This window comes from Aulonocara stuartgranti, assembly GCF_965226115.1.
Source record: "Aulonocara stuartgranti genome assembly, chromosome: 7".
NCBI classification, from domain to species: Eukaryota; Metazoa; Chordata; class Actinopteri; order Cichliformes; family Cichlidae; genus Aulonocara; species Aulonocara stuartgranti.
In genome coordinates, this window is record NC_138945.1 from 28,180,445 (window position 1) to 28,200,661 (window position 20,217).

At 39.9% G+C, this 20,217-nt stretch overlaps 1 protein-coding gene across 1 annotated transcript in view; it reads left to right on the plus strand.

The window, feature by feature from the left end:
• The window catches only part of exd3 (exonuclease 3'-5' domain containing 3), a 47,009-nt gene that overhangs the window by 1,249 nt on the left and 25,543 nt on the right, over nt 1-20,217 (plus strand). Inside the window, 18 exon segments of the mRNA XM_082539725.1 lie at nt 2,450-2,509; nt 5,834-5,898; nt 6,547-6,708; nt 6,982-7,167; nt 7,261-7,314; nt 7,442-7,581; nt 7,684-7,790; nt 7,879-7,952; nt 9,743-9,781; nt 9,877-10,043; nt 10,419-10,572; nt 10,675-10,873; nt 10,971-11,080; nt 11,197-11,380; nt 11,546-11,718; nt 12,942-13,160; nt 13,793-13,846; nt 13,978-14,109. Coding sequence (XP_082395851.1) covers nt 2,482-2,509; nt 5,834-5,898; nt 6,547-6,708; nt 6,982-7,167; nt 7,261-7,314; nt 7,442-7,581; nt 7,684-7,790; nt 7,879-7,952; nt 9,743-9,781; nt 9,877-10,043; nt 10,419-10,572; nt 10,675-10,873; nt 10,971-11,080; nt 11,197-11,380; nt 11,546-11,718; nt 12,942-13,160; nt 13,793-13,846; nt 13,978-14,109 — 2,247 coding nt within the window. The 5' untranslated portion in view covers nt 2,450-2,481.

Consider the following 20,217-nt stretch of genomic DNA (forward strand, 5'->3'; position numbering starts at 1 on the left):
TTTGGGGAGGCCAGTCCATAACTGATAGTCTTCCACTGTGTGCTTTTCTTTCCAAGCATTAAAACGCCACTGGCTGAAGTGCAGCCCCAAACCGTGACAGATTTGCCACTGTGTTTTACAGAAGGCTGTAGACCAGGGGTCTCCAACTCCAGGCCTCGAGGGCCAGTGCCCTGCATGTTTTAGATATCACCCTGGGTCAGCACACCTGAATCAAATGATTAGTTCATTACCAGGCCTCTGGAGAACTGCAAGACATGTTGAGGAGGTAATTTAGCCATTTAAATCAGCCGTGTTGGATCAAGGACACATCTAAAATCTGCAGGACACCGGCCCTCAAGGCCTGGAGTTGGACACTTCTGCTGTAGGCACTCACTGTTGTACTCTGTTCTCACCGCATCTGTACAAACTTAGAGATGGACCGATCCGATATTACGTATCGGTATCGGTCCGATACTGACCTAAATTACTGGATCGGATATCGGAGAAAAATAAAAAATGTAATCCGATCCATTAAATATCACGAAAGCACCTCACAAAACTTGCAACACGCCGTAACTCGCCTCAGAACGTTAGCACGTCGGAGCAGTATGCATCACGTGATAGAGCGGCTGTGGCATGCGGGACCTGTCGGTGGTCTGGATAGCATGTGGAGCTTCGCTAGCAACCCGGCATTTCATCTCCGACAAAGTTATCCCCGAGAGAAGTAAAGCAAGTGTGTAAGTCCATCTCTGAATGTTTGTAAAGCATTCCTGCGTTAAGCTTAACAAACGATATATGGAGCGACTGCCTCTTCTTGCTGCTACTTCAATCATGAAACTGCTTAATGATCAGCTGATCGGCTTTTCTGTCGGGAGTACGTCTCTCTTGTTTGCTTTTGGCCCACTTTGCACCAGAAAGAGGAAACCAGCGGCTGAACAACAGCAGCACGTTTAAGCTTGATAAGCTGTTGTTAGAATTTATTTAATATTACTTTCTACTCGAGGATCTTTTTCTACGTAGCTGACGGCTGGTAACTGTGCAGGGGCGGATCTAGCAAAGTTTAGCCAGGGGGGCCGATAGGGCATTAACAGGGAAAAGGGGGCACAAAGACATACTTTTCTTTCTTATTCTCATTTAAAATGTCTAGCTTTTAATAAATAATTATCTGACAGCCAAAGTTTTAATTTGATGCAAAATGAATAGAAGTCCATTACTGTATATAGTAACTATTAAGTCTAATATATATATACCCTAGTAAGCTATAGTACTTTTTCCTTTGTGAAGGTACCATCTGTGCAGTCTGCAATTTTGTTGAAGAAAGATGTTGAATCTATTTAATATTTCTTGAAAAATAATTGATTTCTGTGCATTTTTTTTTCCACACTGCATCAAATTAAGGTTGATTACGTCGATTAAGCATCATGAGGTGGAGCGTGAGGGGTGGTTCCCTATTTTTTATTTATTTATTTTTGTTGTTGCTGGGAGTTGGAACCCTATTAGTTAGGTTGCTTAATATTTACACTAAGTACTCTTTAAAATACCAGAATAGGGAGGATGGTGTAGGTTTAAGTTTATTAGATTGATCAGTATTGCTGAACTATGAAATATTTTTTTTGGATACAGGTATAACAGAATAGCTTTAGTGTAGTTGTTGTTTTAAACTTGAGTATGAACTTATACAAAATGCAGCAAGATATTTAAAAAACAGTTTTGTTGATTAAAAAACACTATATCGGATTCATATCGGTATCGGCAGATATCCAAATTTATGATATCGGTATTGGACATAAAAAAGTGGTATCGTGCCATCTCTAGTAGAAACTGACAACTATTTGAACGAATAATTTCAAATGTGGATTCATCACTCTATAAGATCTATTACCACTGATATTCAGTCCAGTTCTTGTGTGAACTGGAGTAATTCAGCCTTTCTTCCTTGTTTCCCTCACTTAAGAATTGCCTCTTGACAGCCACTCTTCCAGTGAGGCATTTCTTATATTACTTAATGGAACAACTGAAGGATCAGATGCATCTCTCAGGTCCTGTGTCAAGTCTTTGCTAGATTTTTTTTATTTATTTTTTTCATATTTCTTCAGGATGTGACTTTTTTTTAGGGACACACTGCACACCATGTTGAGAGATGCCGATTTTCTCTGGCTAGGGAATTTTTCATAGATTCAGCTAAAAAACAAAAAAGTGAACAAATTATGTAATTTTGCAATAAGCTGCCAGTAAAGTGCCTAAAGACTGAATTTAACATTGGGTCTTTGGAAACTTCTGTAGACAGGATTCATAGGGCAAATTAATAAATGGTTCAACAAAAAACCAAAAAAAGCACACAATGTTATAGTATTAAAACTTTGCCTAAAGATGGCCGTGTTTACACATATTATCCAAAAAATATCCGTTTATTGTGACAGTGAGATATTTCAACAGTGTGTTTTGTTGTTCCTTCTTTCTACACCTACAGAGTGATAGCGGCACCTCATCCTGCAGACAGAAATGAGCCGTACTACTCCAGAGGCCTCGGGTTTGTACCATAGTTTTCTCACACAGAGACCTCCTATTAAGGTTTCTTCCAAACAAAAAAGCCCATTTAGGTAAACTGTAGATTTGGTGGTGGCTATGAAGACTAACACACAGCTGATTAACATCAGTGACATGTACATTTGGAAGAGAGGAATGCTCTTTAAAAAAACAAGACATCACGAGCTTTGCAATAAATTTATTTTTTCAAACATTTTTGTTAATTGAGTTTCATTTACTCAAGCATAACTTTTTTTCAAAAATCTGATGGTCACAAATAACAGGAAAGCTTCTATCAAAAAAGCTTACGCAAAGTTATTGTGTTTTTGCAACAACCCTGGTGTTTAATACATACGGACCAAAGGCCAGAACCAGTCCACCAAAAGGTTCAAATTTTTTTTGTAATTAAAGTTTTTATTATTTTGAACATTTAAACTAACATAACATAAGAACACAAAACAACAAAAACCACACAAAATTATAAATAATAAAAAAATTTTGTTCTCTTAGAGTCTCTGTTTGCTGCTCAATCTTCCCAGCATTTTCTCGCATGCAGCATTTTCAGTCATTTTCAGTCATTTTCTCCTCCACATTTTCAGGGTTGGAGTCCGAGGCTCTTTCCAGAGTGTTAAAATAAGACGAACAAACGTCACAAGCCCAGTGTTTAACACTCTGAAGCCTGCTTTGTCTAACTGTGGCACCTCGCGTCTGTCCCCCAGTAGGCACAGTCTCGGTGATCTAAGTAATTGAAATGTCACCCAGCCCTCTATATATTTTAAAACATTTTCTCATATTGGGGAGACCCCCAAAAGGGTCAGATTTGACCAAATTGGAAAATGTGAAATTTCAAAGGAGGGCAACATTTTAAGATTTTCACAGCTGCCTTACTAATAAAAACATCACCCATGTCCTTGTGTAAAACACCAAAGTAAGTTATTGTTTTCCATTAAATAACTGAAAAGTACAGAGTTTTGTAGGATTACATTCCTGAATTGAATCTTATACTTGTTATACTTGTCTACCCTTTAGGCATGTGTCACTCTATATTTGGTGGAATCAGCTTGTAGTGGGTCAATTACGAAGAGGCAGTTAACGTGTAAACACAGGTTTAATAAGCATCAAATTCTTCAAGTCCTTATATACTCCTCCATTTCACCATTCTGTGATAGCACCTGTTGAAAGCCTTTTCCAGCACCTCCAACAAAATTCAAAAGAAGAGAAGTACTTGTCGAAGAATGTTGTGGCATCCTTCCAGTGAAGTTGAGCCACTTGCGCAACTGCCAAGTCGCACTGAAACTGTTCTGGTGGCTGTAATGACACCAAATGCCCCTTTTAGACACTTGATCTTTGTGTTTCCTTTATTTTGGCAGCTGCTTGGCAACATGCAGTCAGACTTGTCTGTGGATTTAAAACCGTCTAATTTTCACTGATATAGTTTTATCTGCCTATAAACATAAATTCTAAAGATGCACTCGGATAAAGTGCATAATTTCTCCTCCAAATTTCTGATTTTCTCACGTTCACAAAAAAGAAAGGAAACGAGTCACCTTCTAAGGGGTGAATGAGTGCATGTTCTCTGCATGTGTCTCTGTATTTGTATGTGGTGATAGGGTTATTATGTTATAATGAATGGGGAGCCTCTAGCTCTGTCATTCATCCACTAGCCAAGAGTGTAAAGAAGCTACATGCTCAACATTCCTCTCCTCTCTCCCCTTCTCATACAAACAGCGAGACTGAAGTGGGTTGTGGTGTTTGTGTGAGTCCCTGTGCACGTACCCTATGCATGTTCGGCAGCAGGATGAATGAGCGCGGGCAGGGTGCATAACAGAAAAGGAAACTCGGCGGCCTTTCAAATGTTGAGAACCGTTAAGTGGACTTTTGTGATGCTGTTTTTTATGCATGTCATAATCCATTTCATACAAAGCCACCGTGGGTAATAAAAAAGCAGTTTTGTCAAGTAGCTGAATATAATTTAATGTCAAGTAGAATTAAATTAAAAACACCGATAGATTTTAGGAAATGATCTAAAACAAATGTAAAGTTTGCTCTTTGTGGATCAAAACATGGCAATACACTGATGTAGTGCAACTAGCATTTTCATGAATAAGAAATCCAAATAGAGTCAACATAAAAGTGAGATAAAATTAGGCAATATTATTATACCAGTATTGCTGCAATTTAGTGAATTGCAAATTCACTAATTTAGCGTGAGTTTATTAAGAGAAGCTGGAGAATTGAAAGGAAATGTTGATTGATTGAGGGGAGAAAACAAAAACAAGCTCTACTAAAAGGGCCGCTGCAGGAAGATGAATGTAAAATTCATCTTTAACGGGGAACATAATAGGCAAAAAGTGTCACACCAGGAGAGGTGCAGCAAAGAAAGAGGCCAGCTCAGAGAGAGGAGGGAGAGGTCTTTTCGTCTGCTTTCCCAGGCTATGCATCAGGAAGGCTGTATTTTTTACACCATGACCAGCGCATAGCCTTTTCCTGGGGAAATCCGAGACAAAATCAAGAGAGACTGGTGCAGGGAGGGAGAGGAGAACAGGAAAAGTAGCCCTGGGAAGGAAGAAGGGTTGCGGCGGTGGGGGCAGATACGGTGGAGGCCACACAGCATGAGTGACAGAGAAAGAAGCTGGAGTTTTTGGGAATGCTCCGTGGAACACACGCACAGGCAGACACAAATTGTAAAACACACACGCATGCTCACAGCTTCTCTTGTTTCCAAGCTCTCCTACCCACCATGGCATTCCTAAAATGTGCTTCGAGAGTCTTCTCTGGAGTATTTTGGCTGCACATTCAGCTGGAATGCAGAGCTAATGCTCGGTTCCTCTACTGTCCAACCAGCCTCAGCTGTTAATCCGATGTTATGGCTGCTCTGCTGTGCCTGTTAAAGAAATAATGTTTGACGTTATGGCTGCTCTGCTATGCCTCTTGTAACAGTATTTTCTAGTGGATCATGTTACTGCCAAGTTAAGAATTATGTGAGACAGAAAATAAGAATTCAAAAGATTGGGCAAACAAATTTAACCTTTTGTTTACAAGAATTGGGGAGGGGGTCAACAGTATAAATTGCTTTAAATCTGTGCAAAACGTATAGCGCCAACTTGTGGCTTTTGGGTTTTTTTTTCAGAGGATTTGCATCTTTGAACAGGTCAGTTTTCACAAAAAGAGCTCTTATAATACCCCAAAAAGACATCCATTGAAATAGTTTTAGTTTAAAATAAGTATAACTCCACCTCTGATTCCTTAACATGTCAAAGGTCAAAGTGAAATCCCACTGTGTGTGTGTGTGATTGTCTCTGTGCCTGTGTGTGCAATATGCCCCCAGGTCTTGACCCTGCCGTGCTGAGAGACCAACTCTTCGATCTGTGGAACCGGAAAGATCTGCAGATGGTAAGAGTCACTTTCACAGCGTGTGTCAGGTCCATATATGCAATACTGAGTGTGTGTGTTTACAAAGGTAGCAGGATTGGAGCTTTTGTGTGTCTGTATGAAGCATTTGCACAGGAAGGAACAAGTGAGAGAAAACCCTGAATCCTTAAATGAAGCTCACCTGTGTATGTGTGTGTGTGTGTGTGTGTTAATGAGGAAACCAGACTGCCTGTCAGTAGGAAGGAATTTGTGTTGCTCTGAATGAACTTGAGATCTGTGTGAGTAGGATATTGAGTGCTTAACATCTGGTTTGCAAATTAAAACAGAGTCTGGATTTGTCACTCATATATTATTTTCTCGTGTAGGAAGTTAGAGATTGTTTTTTTTTTATTACTTTTTACACAAAATGTCTCAAAAGACTCATATATGCTGATGGAGTTAAGGCATTTTCTGACTCTAACTTGAGTGTAACACTTTGGCTTCACAAAAACATTTTTGAAAGATCCACTTTAAAGTCATAATAATAAAACAGAGTAAGCAAGTGCTCAGAGTTGTCCACAAGGTTTAGATTCGAAGTAATCTACCATCACACTTTAATGTTTTATACATTCATTCAACCTTCTCCTCTATTATAGTTTTACCACTCCCTTCTCCTCTGTCCACCCACAGCTACATTTGGCAGCCCTCCAGGGATTTTCAAAGCTGTCTGAGCCTCTAGAGGCCTTACTAACAATCCTGGAGAGTTGTCCGGGCAAACAGAAAGGTCGGAGCCACACCCTTGGCCATCACATACTCATGGAATTCCAGACATGGATTAAGGAACATCCTCAGGTAGATAGGCAAGCAGTTACAAACCTGCTGTTGTGGTTAGCAGTCTGACTTTTTCATCCTTTTGTGATTTTGAACTGTACACAAAGGCTTGCTGACTTTATAGTTGTGCCATCATTGAGATATTTGAAAATGAATACCTGAGCAATTTATTTTATTAGTGCAGACTAACAAACCTTCTCATTAACACCTCTGTAGTAGTGTAGTATTCTTTAGTGTTTTAAAAGGGTGTTTTTGATTTCTGTTTTGGATTGGGGGTTTGTGTTCTTCATACAGGTCAATCTGAGTTCAGTGTCGGAACAGCAAGCAGTGGCACTCCAACAGCGTGCTCTCAACTTGCTAACAGATACCCAGCCAAACTTTGTAGACAGTCTCATAAACATCTACCAACTCAGTTCACTGGATCCAGCCATACTCCGATTGCACATTACTTGGTTGCATGCTCTCAGCTTCTACAAAGAGGTGGGTGCATGATTTCATGATATTATTGTTGTTATTGCAGAAATGTTTAAGACAAAATAAAATCATAGAAAGTGAAATTTATAACCCCCACAGGCAGCAACGCTCGGTATTAAGCTGAACTTACAGGAAGAGTTAAATATGGAGGAGGTGAGATATCCAGTCTTTGTTGTCCTTGTATTTATTTATTAATTAACCATCAAATGTCTTCTATATAAACTCACTATTAAATCTCTATCCAACTTCCTAAATTTTCATCTCCTATGTTATTCTGCAGATGTGTGTACCACTAATCGTGCAGGATAAGATGTCGGTGGCCGTGTCCTTTGTCTCAGGCTACAGTCATCTAGAGGAACGATTGGTTAAACTTCTAGACTCTTGGTGTCACCCCAGCTTCTGTGTGGAAGAGCTAAACAGGTATGGTACACGTATGTGAACTTGATACAGGTGTCGACATGCAGAGCCTTAAAAGAAAAAGAAAAAAGTTGTGTAACTGTGTGGGTACGCATGTTTCCACAGTCAGTTCCCTCGCCTTAATCTGACCAAACAACGGATGGAACAGATTCAACCGAAAATGCTCACCAAACACGTCCTGCGACTCATGGAGAAATTCAAGATTGATAAAGGTGGATGATTGGGTGCATGTTTCGTTCATGCATATTGCAGGTGGATGTCTCGGGCAGAAATTGTAGTGACCTTGTCTTTTTGGTGCAGGACTGTGTCCCAATGCACTGCACAAGAGGAGACTAGACTCTCTGCGTTTCCTCATGTACAAGAGGTTTGTGGAGGTAAGTGATGGAGCAGACGTTCAGTTTTATTTCAACGTCATTATTTTTTATTACGTGCTGTCATCAGCATTCACCTTTATTTCTTTAGCTAAACTGTTCAGAGTAAAGTAAACCAATGAAAATGGAAGACAGATATAATTTTTGTTTGTTTTCCAACAAAAAATTATTTCTGACATCTGTTTGTTTTTTGCCAGTAAAAAACAAACAAATAACTTAGATTTGTACAGCACCATTCAAGAAACTCGAGAACGCTTTACAAAACATTAAATAAACTCTAAACTCATTAGGAGGGGCATAAATGTGATCAGTGTGTTTAACAAGCTCGTGAGTTTCCCTGCTAACTTACAGTTCAGTGAGCTGTGCTTTAGTTTTTACGTAGTGATATACAGCTATGTGAGAGTAAATGTTTTCACGAAATTCTATGCAGTCCACTCTTACTACTTTTATAGGAACTTAAAAGGTGATGTAGCAGCCAGGTTCTGCTAATCAAATACAGTTGATTGATTTGACAGTTTGCTGGTCTGGAGCGTTCAGCTATGCGTTAACACAGTGCCATAATCTTCCCAGCAGTCCATGTCCCAGCAAATTTCACTCCAAGGTCAGACTGTGCAATGCTCAGAAATCCCAGGACTATAGCTTCAGTTAGCATGTGAAGAACTGAAGTAGGGTACAGTTAGAAAACTGAACAACTGTGGCTTGTTTGGAAGGGTTGCCAAGAGAAAAGCTTCCTCCCTCTAAAAAGAACGTGACAGCAAGTCTTCTGGGACAATGTACTTGGACAAATGGAACCAAAGTGGAGATGCTTGATCATAATGCATGGCTCCATGTTTGGTGAAAACTAAGCAACGCACAAACACCTCATACCAACTGTCAAGCACAGTAGTGGAGAGATTTGTTTTGCAGCCACAGGACTTCGGTGCCTTGCAGTTACTGAGTCAGCCATGAACTCCTCGGTATAACAAAGTGTTCTAGAGTCAGATGTGAGGCCATCTGTCTGACAGCTAAAGCTGGGCTGAAATTACTTCATGCAACAGGTCAATGATCCCAATCACAGCAGCAAATATACAACAACATGGCTGAAAAAGAAAAGATTCAATGTGTTGCAATGGCCCAGTCAAAGTCCAAACCTCAGTCTGCTTGAAATGCTGCGGCGGGACATTAAGAGAACTGTGCATAAACAACTGCCTGCAAAACTCAATGAACTAAAGCAATGTTGTAAGGAAGAGTGGGCCACATTCCTCCACAATGATGTGAGAGAGTGATAAAGTCATACAGAAAATAACTACTTCAAGTTAATGCTGCTAAAGTTTGTTCTGCAAGCTATAGAATCAATAGGTATACTTAGTTTAGTCAATAGAACTTATTTTTCCACTTGACTGTATGTATTATTTTTTGTGAAGTAGCAGTTCAAAGTGCAATTTAAACAAAAAAGCAGAATGTGGTAAGAGAGTGTCAAATCTAATTGTGTGACATAAATGCACAAAAGGGGAAATATAAAGTTTACTAAAAGCTTTTGAAACCCACGTCTGTGTGCTTAAGAGAAGAAATGATTTGTTTCGATAAGTTAGAGAAGATAATTAAGTCTTACCGTCACTTTAACTGACACTGCTTGCAGAGGATGAAAATGTAGACTGAGGACTAGTAGACAATATGATCAGATATTATTATTATTGAATTTTCAGTTTAGCAGTACCCTATTGTTTAGCTGCCAAATTCTCCTCACATTGTAGATTAAAAATTGTAATGAAGAATAATTAAAAATAGCATTTTGTATCTTTTTTTCTTCGTAGAAAGGCATGACAGAAGAGAACTGGATTGACCATGTACAAGTGGGTTTGTATGTGTTTATATGTGACTTGATGAAGCCTAAATTTGTATGGCGCTATGTCTTGTATGCAGTAAGTTTATTGTTGTGTATGTATAGTATGTAGTGGCAGATGACCTTGAGCTGCAGATCCACTTGGTGGAGATGTTGGTGAAGTACTCTTGTCTTCGGAAAGCCTCCCAGTGGTCACTGAGATACAGCATCCCCAGATATCGACTTCCCTGTGGAGTATGGGAAACCCAGCAGAGTCTACCACGTGCTCTACAGTAAGTTGGCCAGAACATGTATAAACATCTTCTGTTACGCAAATTGTGGTATGTACAAACTGTATTTTTTATATAAAGGGAACTGTGGAGTCTAATTTTTCTTCTCCACATCCTGTTTCTCACATATTGCTTACTGATTTCATCCTGCTTTTGCAACAGCTTCTCAATGCAGTCTTATAAACAAAGCCTTTGTGCTCACTTGGTTCTTTTTCACTATTTACATATTTCGCTGATTCACTCGACTCATTCATAACACCTAATGCATTGTTTTAGTCACTTTTTTCCCTCCTATTTGGTTATCAGTTTGCCATTATAGAGCACACAGTCTTTTATTTGCACATTCATAAAAAATACACATTTCTCACCTCTGCTCAGACAGATATCTCTGAGTGATACTGCAGAAACTGAGGAGTGGGAGCTAGCTCAGTCTCACTGTGAGAAGTTCTACCAAGTGCCACTTACCAAAGACAAGGTGCACTTTGTGGACACACCAGAAGCTCTCGAGAGATGTCAAAGCATTCTGCTCAAGGTACAGAGGATTAAACAGCACCTAATGATGGGAAAAGTCTGTATTTGCAATCATGTATTATTCAACTTTCTCTCCTGTTTTCTGCTATCTGTCCTTTCTTAGAAAGGTGTTGTAGTCGGAGTTGACATGGAGTGGCAGCCAACATTTGGCTGTATCTCAACTCAGCAAGTGGCCCTGATACAACTTGCAGTTTCTGATCAGGTTTTCCTAATAGACCTCTGTGCTAGGAGATTCTGTGAGCACCCAGAAACAATTTGTTTCATCAGGAGCTTGTTCTCCCAACAAAGTGTCCTTAAACTAGGTTAGCATGTATTCAGTGTTATATCCAAGTCATTCGCCTTTTTTTTTTCTTTTTACATACTTTGGTCTCCTACATTTCTCCTTTTATTGCAATTCAGGATATGGTATGGCCAGTGATCTTAAGTGTCTGTTGGCCACCTGGCCCCAGTTACAAGAGGACCCACTGAAAATGGAGGGGATGCTTGATCTTCTAAGTATACATAAAAAAGTAATCTTTCTTTTCATTTCCATAACTTAATATAACGCAGTTTCTAAATGAAGTCCTGCACTGTTTAAAATAAATGATTGTTTTATGCTATTTTATGTCTGTAATTTGTAATGTAGATTCAACATAGTGCACTCAGCCGGACTCAAAATGGCCCTAAAGAGGTACTGGTGGGAGAGGACTGTGCAGAAAAGGGCCTCAGTCTGTTGGTACAACAGGTCCTGGGAAGGCCCCTGGACAAGACAGAGCAGATGTCCAACTGGGAGAAGCGGCCTCTACGCATCAGCCAAATTAGATATGCAGGTAAGGTATTGTGCATGCACAGACAGACAATGACAGAGAGACAGATGGTCGCTGCTCTCTTCTCAATAGAATATCAGAGATTATTTTGTTATCCCCTGATGAACTGCAAACCAATAAATCCCCCCTTTTCCCCCTCTCTTTCTTTTGCTTCTTAACATCTTCTAGTGGCAGATGCCTACTGTTTGCTGGAAGTGTACTCTGTCCTCTCCCGCAACCCAGCATCTTTTGGGCTGCCTGATGACCTGCGCAGCATATCTTCAAGCCAATCAGAGAAGAGCAGAGACAAGAAGCTGAAGGAGAAAAAGGACAAGCAAACAAAACAGACCCTTGAGAAAGAGGTCAGGGATCAGTTGCCTTTTCTTCTTTTTTTTAATACATCTTTATATCTATATCTAGATAGGTAGGTAGAAAGGTGTGTCTGTGTGTGTGAGTTGGTATAGCTAATAAACTATGAATATTCAGCTGTTTGATTTATTGACATCGTTATTAGACATTATTAACAGGAGCAGAACTGGCTGTTGCAGTAACTCTGCAGCATTCAGACCAGTGTGTGTGTGTGTGTGTGTGTGTGTGTGTGTGTGTGTGTGTGTGTAATAGTCAAACCTTTACACCTGTGTGTAAAAACCAAAGACGCTGAACTCATTTCGGATGGGGGAGAACAAAAAGTAGAGAAATAAAAGTCACTGCCATGAGTGATAAGATAAGCAATTTTCAAGTCAAACTTCTTATCTTACGTTAAGAAAACATATACTCTACCACCTGAGCCGCAACCTTATATAGATTTTTTTTCCCTCATTAGTTGACTTGATGAAACATGTAGTAACTGTGCTTGCTGGTCTAAGAGGTAGAGAAATTTAAAAGCTGTTTTATCTTTATATTTATTTCAAGAGTTCAGTTTTAAATATTTTTCCCACTATTTCACAAAAGTTCATTAATATACTTGACCTGCTTTGTTCATATTTTACTTTTATTTGTTTTTGGTAGGTTTCATAACCTTATACTCAACCTGGACATGTTGGAATTCTACTGTGAATGCAATTAACAATTATCAGTGTTGTTGAGACCAAAACCAAACAAGGGACCTAGTAAACAGTTTCCTTATAGAGGGTCTTTGCATCAGAGTGGCATTTTAATACTTGAAGCAAAGAGTATGTATTCAGTTAGTTTTTTTTGCCTTTTTAATGCAGAATTTCATGCAGAAACATGATTGCAGTCACCAGCAGGATTACTGTAGGTGTTGGTTCCGCTTCATAGACAGCGACCAACCTATTTACATGTAAAGCAGAATCTGCTAATTTAGCTATTCATTCTTCTGTGATAAATTTTCATGTTACATGTAAATGCTAAAACCTCTTACTGAAAACCCAACTTTTGAGCCTTCAGCCTGTAAGGAGGGACAATAAGTCATTGACAAAGACACTTCAGCAGTTCCTAGCAGCTCCAGGGGTGCAGATTTAAAGCTCACCCAGTGCTATAGCCTCCCTGAACTGTGGTGCAAGTGAAAAGAAAATCCCCCTATGGGGATCGGTTAAGTATCACATTATTGTCTCTGTCCATTTAGGAATGTCAGGGGGCTCAAAGGGTCAGCCCCTCTTGTTCAGATCCAGAGAAAGGCGTCTTGTATGGTGAGAAGCCTTCAGAAGATTCCCCACCGCTACCCCCTCAGCAGTTGCGGGTGGTGTGTGACAACATGCTGCAGGGACTCGGAAGATACCTGCGTTGTTTAGGAGTTGACGTGGTCATATTGGAGAACACTGATGATCACAGGGTTGCAGCTAAGGTTAGTCCTGCTAGTTTTTCTAAATATTCACATTTTCCACAGAAAAAGCCCTTGGGATGTCACAATATCAGATATTTGGTAATCAGTGCTGTTACCATTTAATTTTCACTTTTTCCATACCCCATTTATTCATATCAAAAATAAATTGAATGAATGACCTCATTCCAAAGGATGTTGCCACATACTTACGCTGCTATATTGTGATGTTATTAATGGTATTGATGTCAGCCTTAATGATCCTAAAAATATAAGCTTGACTCACGCCACAGCTACTTCACTGCTGAAGCCCAGAGATGGCATGATTAGGTATCCACAAGTCTTTCCTCCTGTAGTTTTTATGCAAATGGTATTAGAAAGAACTGATCGCTTTTAGCTATTCATAACGTTTTCCTGGTCAGTTCAAATCATAAATATCTGCACAAATTAGAGCAGACCTGTTCCTACACCTAGACTTGCTTCTACTAGGCCAAAAATTACTGTACCGTAGCATCTTCAGAACCTATATTACCATATAAAAACATACCATAATGTTTTCAGAATTTAGTGTACCAAAGTACATTTCAAGCATGAGTGTCATTACCGCATACATTTATTGTACTCTTTTATTCTTGTGTGAATTTGTTGTGTCTCAGTTAGCGCAGGCTGAAGGCCGTGTCATTCTTACATGTGGACAACCATTCCAAACTGTAAGTACACATGAACTCAAAAACAAATCTAAAATCTAGGGAATGCTGATGCACTGTGCGCTTGTTTTCATGCATTGGTGTGTCTGACTTGTTTCCTGGTACACATAGTTTGTCTGTATCTTCCCGTACAGTTGCGTTCCCAGGTGGCGGAGGGTCGCTGTCTCTCCCTAGCCTGCTCAGAAAAGGCCAGAGACCAGGCGGTTCGAGTTCTCAAACACTTTAACATCCAGCCCACTCCCAGTGATATATTCAGCCGCTGTCAGGTATTTCTGTCTATGAAAATATTTGTTTATGCGGTGTGCTACACACTTGTACATGATTTTCATGATCTTTTGTGGATGGTTAGAGTGAAGTTGTCTGCAGGGACGAAAAGTTCACAACAGACAAATGAAGAAAATAATACATGACTTGATGCAGAGTTGGATACAGATAACATCTGTGTAATTCAACAGTTAGTCCAAAATATTAATTTATCTTGCTTACTACTTACATTTGGCTCATACACAACTTTAATCAAGAGAAACACAAGAACTATAGTTATTATTTTAGTGAGAAGTATTATGAATGGAAGAATTTCGTAATTTTTTTTAAAAGCTTCTGCTTGAGTAAAGTAGTCGAATTCAAAGGAAAAATGCTTGTGGTAAAGGTGGTATGTTTAACACAGAAAGAAAGTGGAAGCATTTCTGAACTCTTTACTGGCAAGACTACCAGGAAATAAAGTGCTGACAGCATGGGAAGATGTTGAGCATTCTTATGTTCCTTATGTTGGAGATGGAAAAGAGACTTGCACTTGTGGTTAAGCCGTGCATAAAATCACAGGGTTTGGCTCACCTCTCACCTCTCACCCCACCCCAACACGCACGCACGCACACACACACACACAGAGGAGTAGGGATGGGTATCGTTTAGGTTTTATCCGATACCGGTGCCAAACTGGTACTTTTGAAACGGTGCAGGTGCTCAAACCGGTGCTCAAACCGGTGCTCAAACCGGTGCTTAAAGAATGGAGAACACAAAATTGGTCCAAAAACCTCTCATGTTTAGCTGTTTTTTTTGTAAAAAGATAACAATGTTAGCCTTTTCTGCAGCTATGGGGCATATATGGCATCACTCTTGGCTTGAAGCAGTGCTTAATCAATGGAAAAAACACAAACTTTGTCCAAAAACCTCTCATGTTTAGCTGTTTTCCACTTTTTCTTTGGTCATTTTAGCCTTTTTGGCCAGGGTGAAGGGAGCATCTGCCATCAAACAAGAGGACAGCCGCATGTAGCTATGATGATGTTTGCTAGTTCACCTTACATGCATTAATGTAATAACGTGGTTAGCCTACTCAACGTAAATTACACACGAACAACATGAAGCTACTCACGCAGAGAAGAACGGCTGCTACTGCCATCATCATCCGTCATCATTTCTGCTACACTGGCAGGGCTAGGGGCCAGGACTCTCCTCTTCGTGTTTTGGGGGATGTTGCTAACTCCGGGTCCGATAACAGGCACCACACCCGCAGAATCAGATTCAGAATACTTTATTGATCCCTGGGGGAAATTATTTATGCGCTCGGTGTGAGGTCTCGCAGCAAGCTATCAAGTACGGTGCATTTTTTGGCTTTTAAAAAAAACACTATGCGTCGCCAGGTGTTTCATCGGATTTGAGGTGTTACCTCCTTTGCACAGTGTCACAGTATCAGCTTAAAGCACTTGTTGCAGGCTGCTGAGTTTGCATCTTTTGCTGTGAAGTACAGCCAGACTTTTGACCACTTCGCCTTGGGCATTGTTAATCTGTAGCTCTGCTCTAAAAGAACGTACGTACCTGGACCCGCCTACTATCCTCGGAAACGTAAAATGATTGGCTAGAATTCAAAGTGTATGACATCTCAGGAAAAAAAGCACCGAAATAAAGCACCGAAATGTGCGCTGCTTTTCAGTCTGGTTACTACCGTTTATGTCAGAACCGCTGCCATAATGGCACCGGATACCGGTACCCATCCCTACAGAGGAGTCAACAGGGAGATGCCTTACCTCACTGTATTTTGTGGTTTTGTTCACGAGAGATTTTATGATGTAAGATATTAACAAGCTGATTGGTGTAGGGTGTATGTGGGTGTTGTAGTAGTAGCAGGGAGGCTAAACAAATGTATTCAGCAGTAAATCTAAGGTCATCTTTAGTAAAAGGAGGAGGAGGGTGAAGTCAATCCACGTTACCTTTATGTTCAAAGTAGCCATTTTAGAGCATCCAGAGTATCTAATTATTATCCCTCCTGAGCCAGACCTCCCTCTTTGTGGAGGTATTCTCAGCATGTCCAAATAGAGGAAGACCCTGGGGCAGACCCAGAAGACTCCGAATGGGATTGCATATCCCATCTGGTCTGGGAATTCCTCAGCAGGTGCTGGAAGATGTTGTGAGGAAGTGGGATGTCTGCGTTTCATTGTTTAGCTTGCTGCCACCACAGTCTTGATCAGTGCCACTGTTGGGTGATGGGGGAAGATGTATAAAAGATGCAAAAACTAATGGATATGGAAAAGGAGAGTCAAACATGCAGTGGTTCACTAAGAAAATTTACCATAATGCTGTGGATGAGAAGTAGCTTTAAGATGAAGACTTGATTTAAAAACATGGAAAATAGAAAATAAAGGAATTTAACTGAAGAAGGAATAAAGCTGAATAATTATCTGCTTCCTAACAAGCATGTGTGTATCCATAAGTAATACTAAAGTAGCAGCTCATGTTTATTATTCAGATCCATATTTTATCATGGTTGTGGAAAATATGTTAAAACAGTTACACTGCATCAATAACAGTCTGATTTATAGTACCTGACCTACAGATATCTCTGTGGGTGGCTGTTTCAGAGGGGCTATGTGCCCCTGTGTGTGTTTGTGACTGGGAGTGGAATCAGTAGAGTTTAAAACTTGGGTGTTCTAGCGTTCTTCTAGGAGGGGGTGAGGGGTGGCGAATTTGTCAAGACACCACCAGCTGCATTCCTTTTTTTTTTTTTGACCACCTTGATGCTACCTCCTGTTCTGATGATATGATGAGGATCACACATACCCAAAAAAAGCAGCAATTGACCATTGGCTAAATAGTCATCCATCTACATCCTTTACTTTAGTACACACTTCCTACACAACTTCAAAGAAGTCACTCCAATACATCCCATATAAATGCTGAATAGCATATTTAAATTATTACATTTTCCCACATATCTAGTTACATCTCTGGCACAGAGTTTTTTTCATTAGTTCATTCAGTGAAAAGCTCTTTCAACCACTTCCATCTCTCCTGCTGCCACTTTTTTAAAAACAGACTGACCAATGTTATCTTAATAAAATGTTTTCAGAATTATTATTATTATCAAAAGTAATATTGCTCAAGTATAATACAGTCGAACCTCCCCCCCAATTAACGGTTCAGTATTCACAGATTTTTTCCATAGATCAAAATTATTTGCAGATGTCTACGCTGCCAGTTCACCGCGTAGACATCTGCTGTTCAAGTGTTTCACGTATTTGTGTACTTTGTGTGTCTTTGTCTCTCGTTTTTAATCTAATTTGACTTTGAAATGATTTTTAAGTGTTTTGGGATGACAGTTTCAGGTGTATTTGGTGTTTGAACTATTAAAATAGGTAGTTGTAAAGGGGGTCTCAAGTATTTGCGGTTATTGTCACACTGGGGGTTGACTATATTCCTTTTCATTATTTGGTTAAATGATATTGAAGATTAATAATACATTTCAGTCAGTTGTTTGTATTAAAGTTTTGTTGACCTTTGCTTAAATTGTAAAATATTGTAGGTGTGCGTGCGTGCGTGCGTGCGTGCGTGCGTGTGTGTGTGTGTGTGTGTGTGTGTGTGTGTGTGTGTGTGGCAGAGAGCAACAGAGAGTTTCACCCTGGGGCTCCACAACAGCCCACCCAGGCAAAGTTAACCTCTTTTGTTATCTGATTGTAAAGCTATCAAATTAGCAATGGGTGGCTTAGTTTCTCTCCCTTTTTGTCTATGTGTTCCTCCCTCAATCACATACACTACTGCTAAATGTCATGAGGAAAGAGAAGTAAATCTCACACACACACACACACAACAGGTTAAGCACAGCCTCGTGTAGGCATGCATATGTAAATTGTAGGGGAAGGGTTAATGTTTGTTTCTGTGTATCAATAGGCCTCACAGATTTTAGAGGCATAGGAATTTGACCCCAAGAGAGAATGCAACATAGAGAAGGGCATCATGTTTTTACTTTTCTGCATAGTTGCGCAATTGAAAAAATACTATCTCATGTATTTAAAATGTCATGTATGGTGTTTGAGGGATTCATATGGAAGTGGTTTATCTTCCGTGTGACTGAAAAACCTGGCTTCAGAAACTGAGAGTTATGCTCCTTATTCAGGCAGTATTAATACATATTCTTTGTGTAAACAAGGCAATTCATTTGGCTTGTATTTATATAAAGACCCATCTGCTGTTGGGAGATTTGAATCTGTCTCTGCTCTGTGGGATATGGCATCAGTCCCTGAAACCTCATACAAAAGAAATAATTAAGTAAAATAAAATGAACACTTTATAGAGACCTTTTTTTGTTAATATGGAACTTCCTTTTGCTTTCATCTGCATTCTGTATCACATTTCTAAACAAATCTACCTGAAATTTAAGTTTGATTTATTTAGCTTACTGTGCTTAATATGAGGTGAATATGTTTCTCCAAAGGCAAGCAAGCACATTTAAACCATTAACATTGAAATGATTTTAATTGCACTGTCAGAGCTCCAAAAAAGATAAAATTATTTTCAGCTTTAGTACAGATTGTTAGTGTTGTCAAAACCCAACCATCCATTTTATTCTACTTATCCTGTTCAGAATCATTGGGGGGGCTGGAGCCTGTCCCAGCTGTCAAAGGATGAGAGATGTGGTACACCCTGGACAAGTTGCCTGTCTGATGCAGGGTTATGTTATAAATATGCTGATTTAAATATACATTACAGTAATTTATTAAATATCTATGAAAATCAAATCAAAATATGGCAATAATTAAAATAACATTTGCAGTAAAGCAAGTTATACAGGTCGGTTTCAGTGTTCTGTTTCTTAAAAAATATTTACTGTTATAAAATGTTAACAGATATCACAGAAATGAACTGTTTATAGTCCCTAATTAGTATCTCCAGCAAGGGTATTCCTTTGATGGTAAAGCTAGTGGTTGCTCCATTGCAGTTTCCCTATTTAGCTCTATCCAACTCCCACCACTAATTCCTGCTCTATCTGTACTTTCTATTCAAACACACACACGTACACACACACACACACACACACACACACACACACACTTCCGCTAGGCCTCATGGTTCCATGAGATGGCCCACACTGGCCTATTACAGATATGTTCAGATAGCAGAGGCTAGCTCAGAGGTAGATGTGAAACCAGCTACGCACAAACTCCCATATATATTGGGTAATGCAGATTTGAAACCCCAAACCAACAAACGCATATTATGACTGCTGCGTGCACACAGTCACCTCAGCACCTTCAAGCACAAACAGCAAGTGAGAACACATAGACTTGGTCACAGATGCGCTCACACTCAGACTCAGGCGTAGACACTGTTGCAGCTGAAACGCTGGTTCCCACGCACCAGACGACTGGGGAAGTGAAAACAAGAGCAACAGGAACCGCTGCACTGTGAGAGGGAGGGGTGGGAGAAATAAGAGGGGGGTTACGGACAGGAAAAGGAGAGGGAGGGAAGGCGATAGAGAAGTGAGAACAGAGGTGATGGTGGTGAGGTAAAAAGATGAGAGACAAAAAAGGGAACTGCAGTGAAAGCAGTTGAGAAATAGCGAATAATATGGTTGTGGAGAGAGGGAGAGGGAGGCTAAAATTACACACTGAAGCTGAAAGGTATTTGAGGAAATGTGAGAAAAAGCAAAGTTGTTTGAGCGAGATAAGTGTGTGTTGAATGAGGAATATCAAGAGGAAGAGAGAGTGAAGGAAAAGGAGGGGTACAGGAGGGAGGACTACACGGCAATAGAAAGACTTGTTGTCTCTGCTTTGATCTACAAAGAGAGCTGCAGGCTGAGAAGCAGGAGGAATGTGAGAGGTTGAGACACGTTTAATGCTATCCTTCACTTGCTGTGTGTGTGTGTGCACGCGCACGCACATGTGAGTACAAGTGAAACTGGGTTAATCTCTGCCAGGATGTAAACATGATAGGTGTTAAAATCCAGTAGCAAACAAGATAGTTTTTATTGAAATAGATTCCCTTTTTCAAACTTGCATGCAGCTGAAATTGTTAGATGCCCATGGATATGAGCAGTATCATACTATGAAACCTGAGTGCCTTCTCATATTTTTTTTGCAAACCTGCCCTGGTTTCTCATGCTT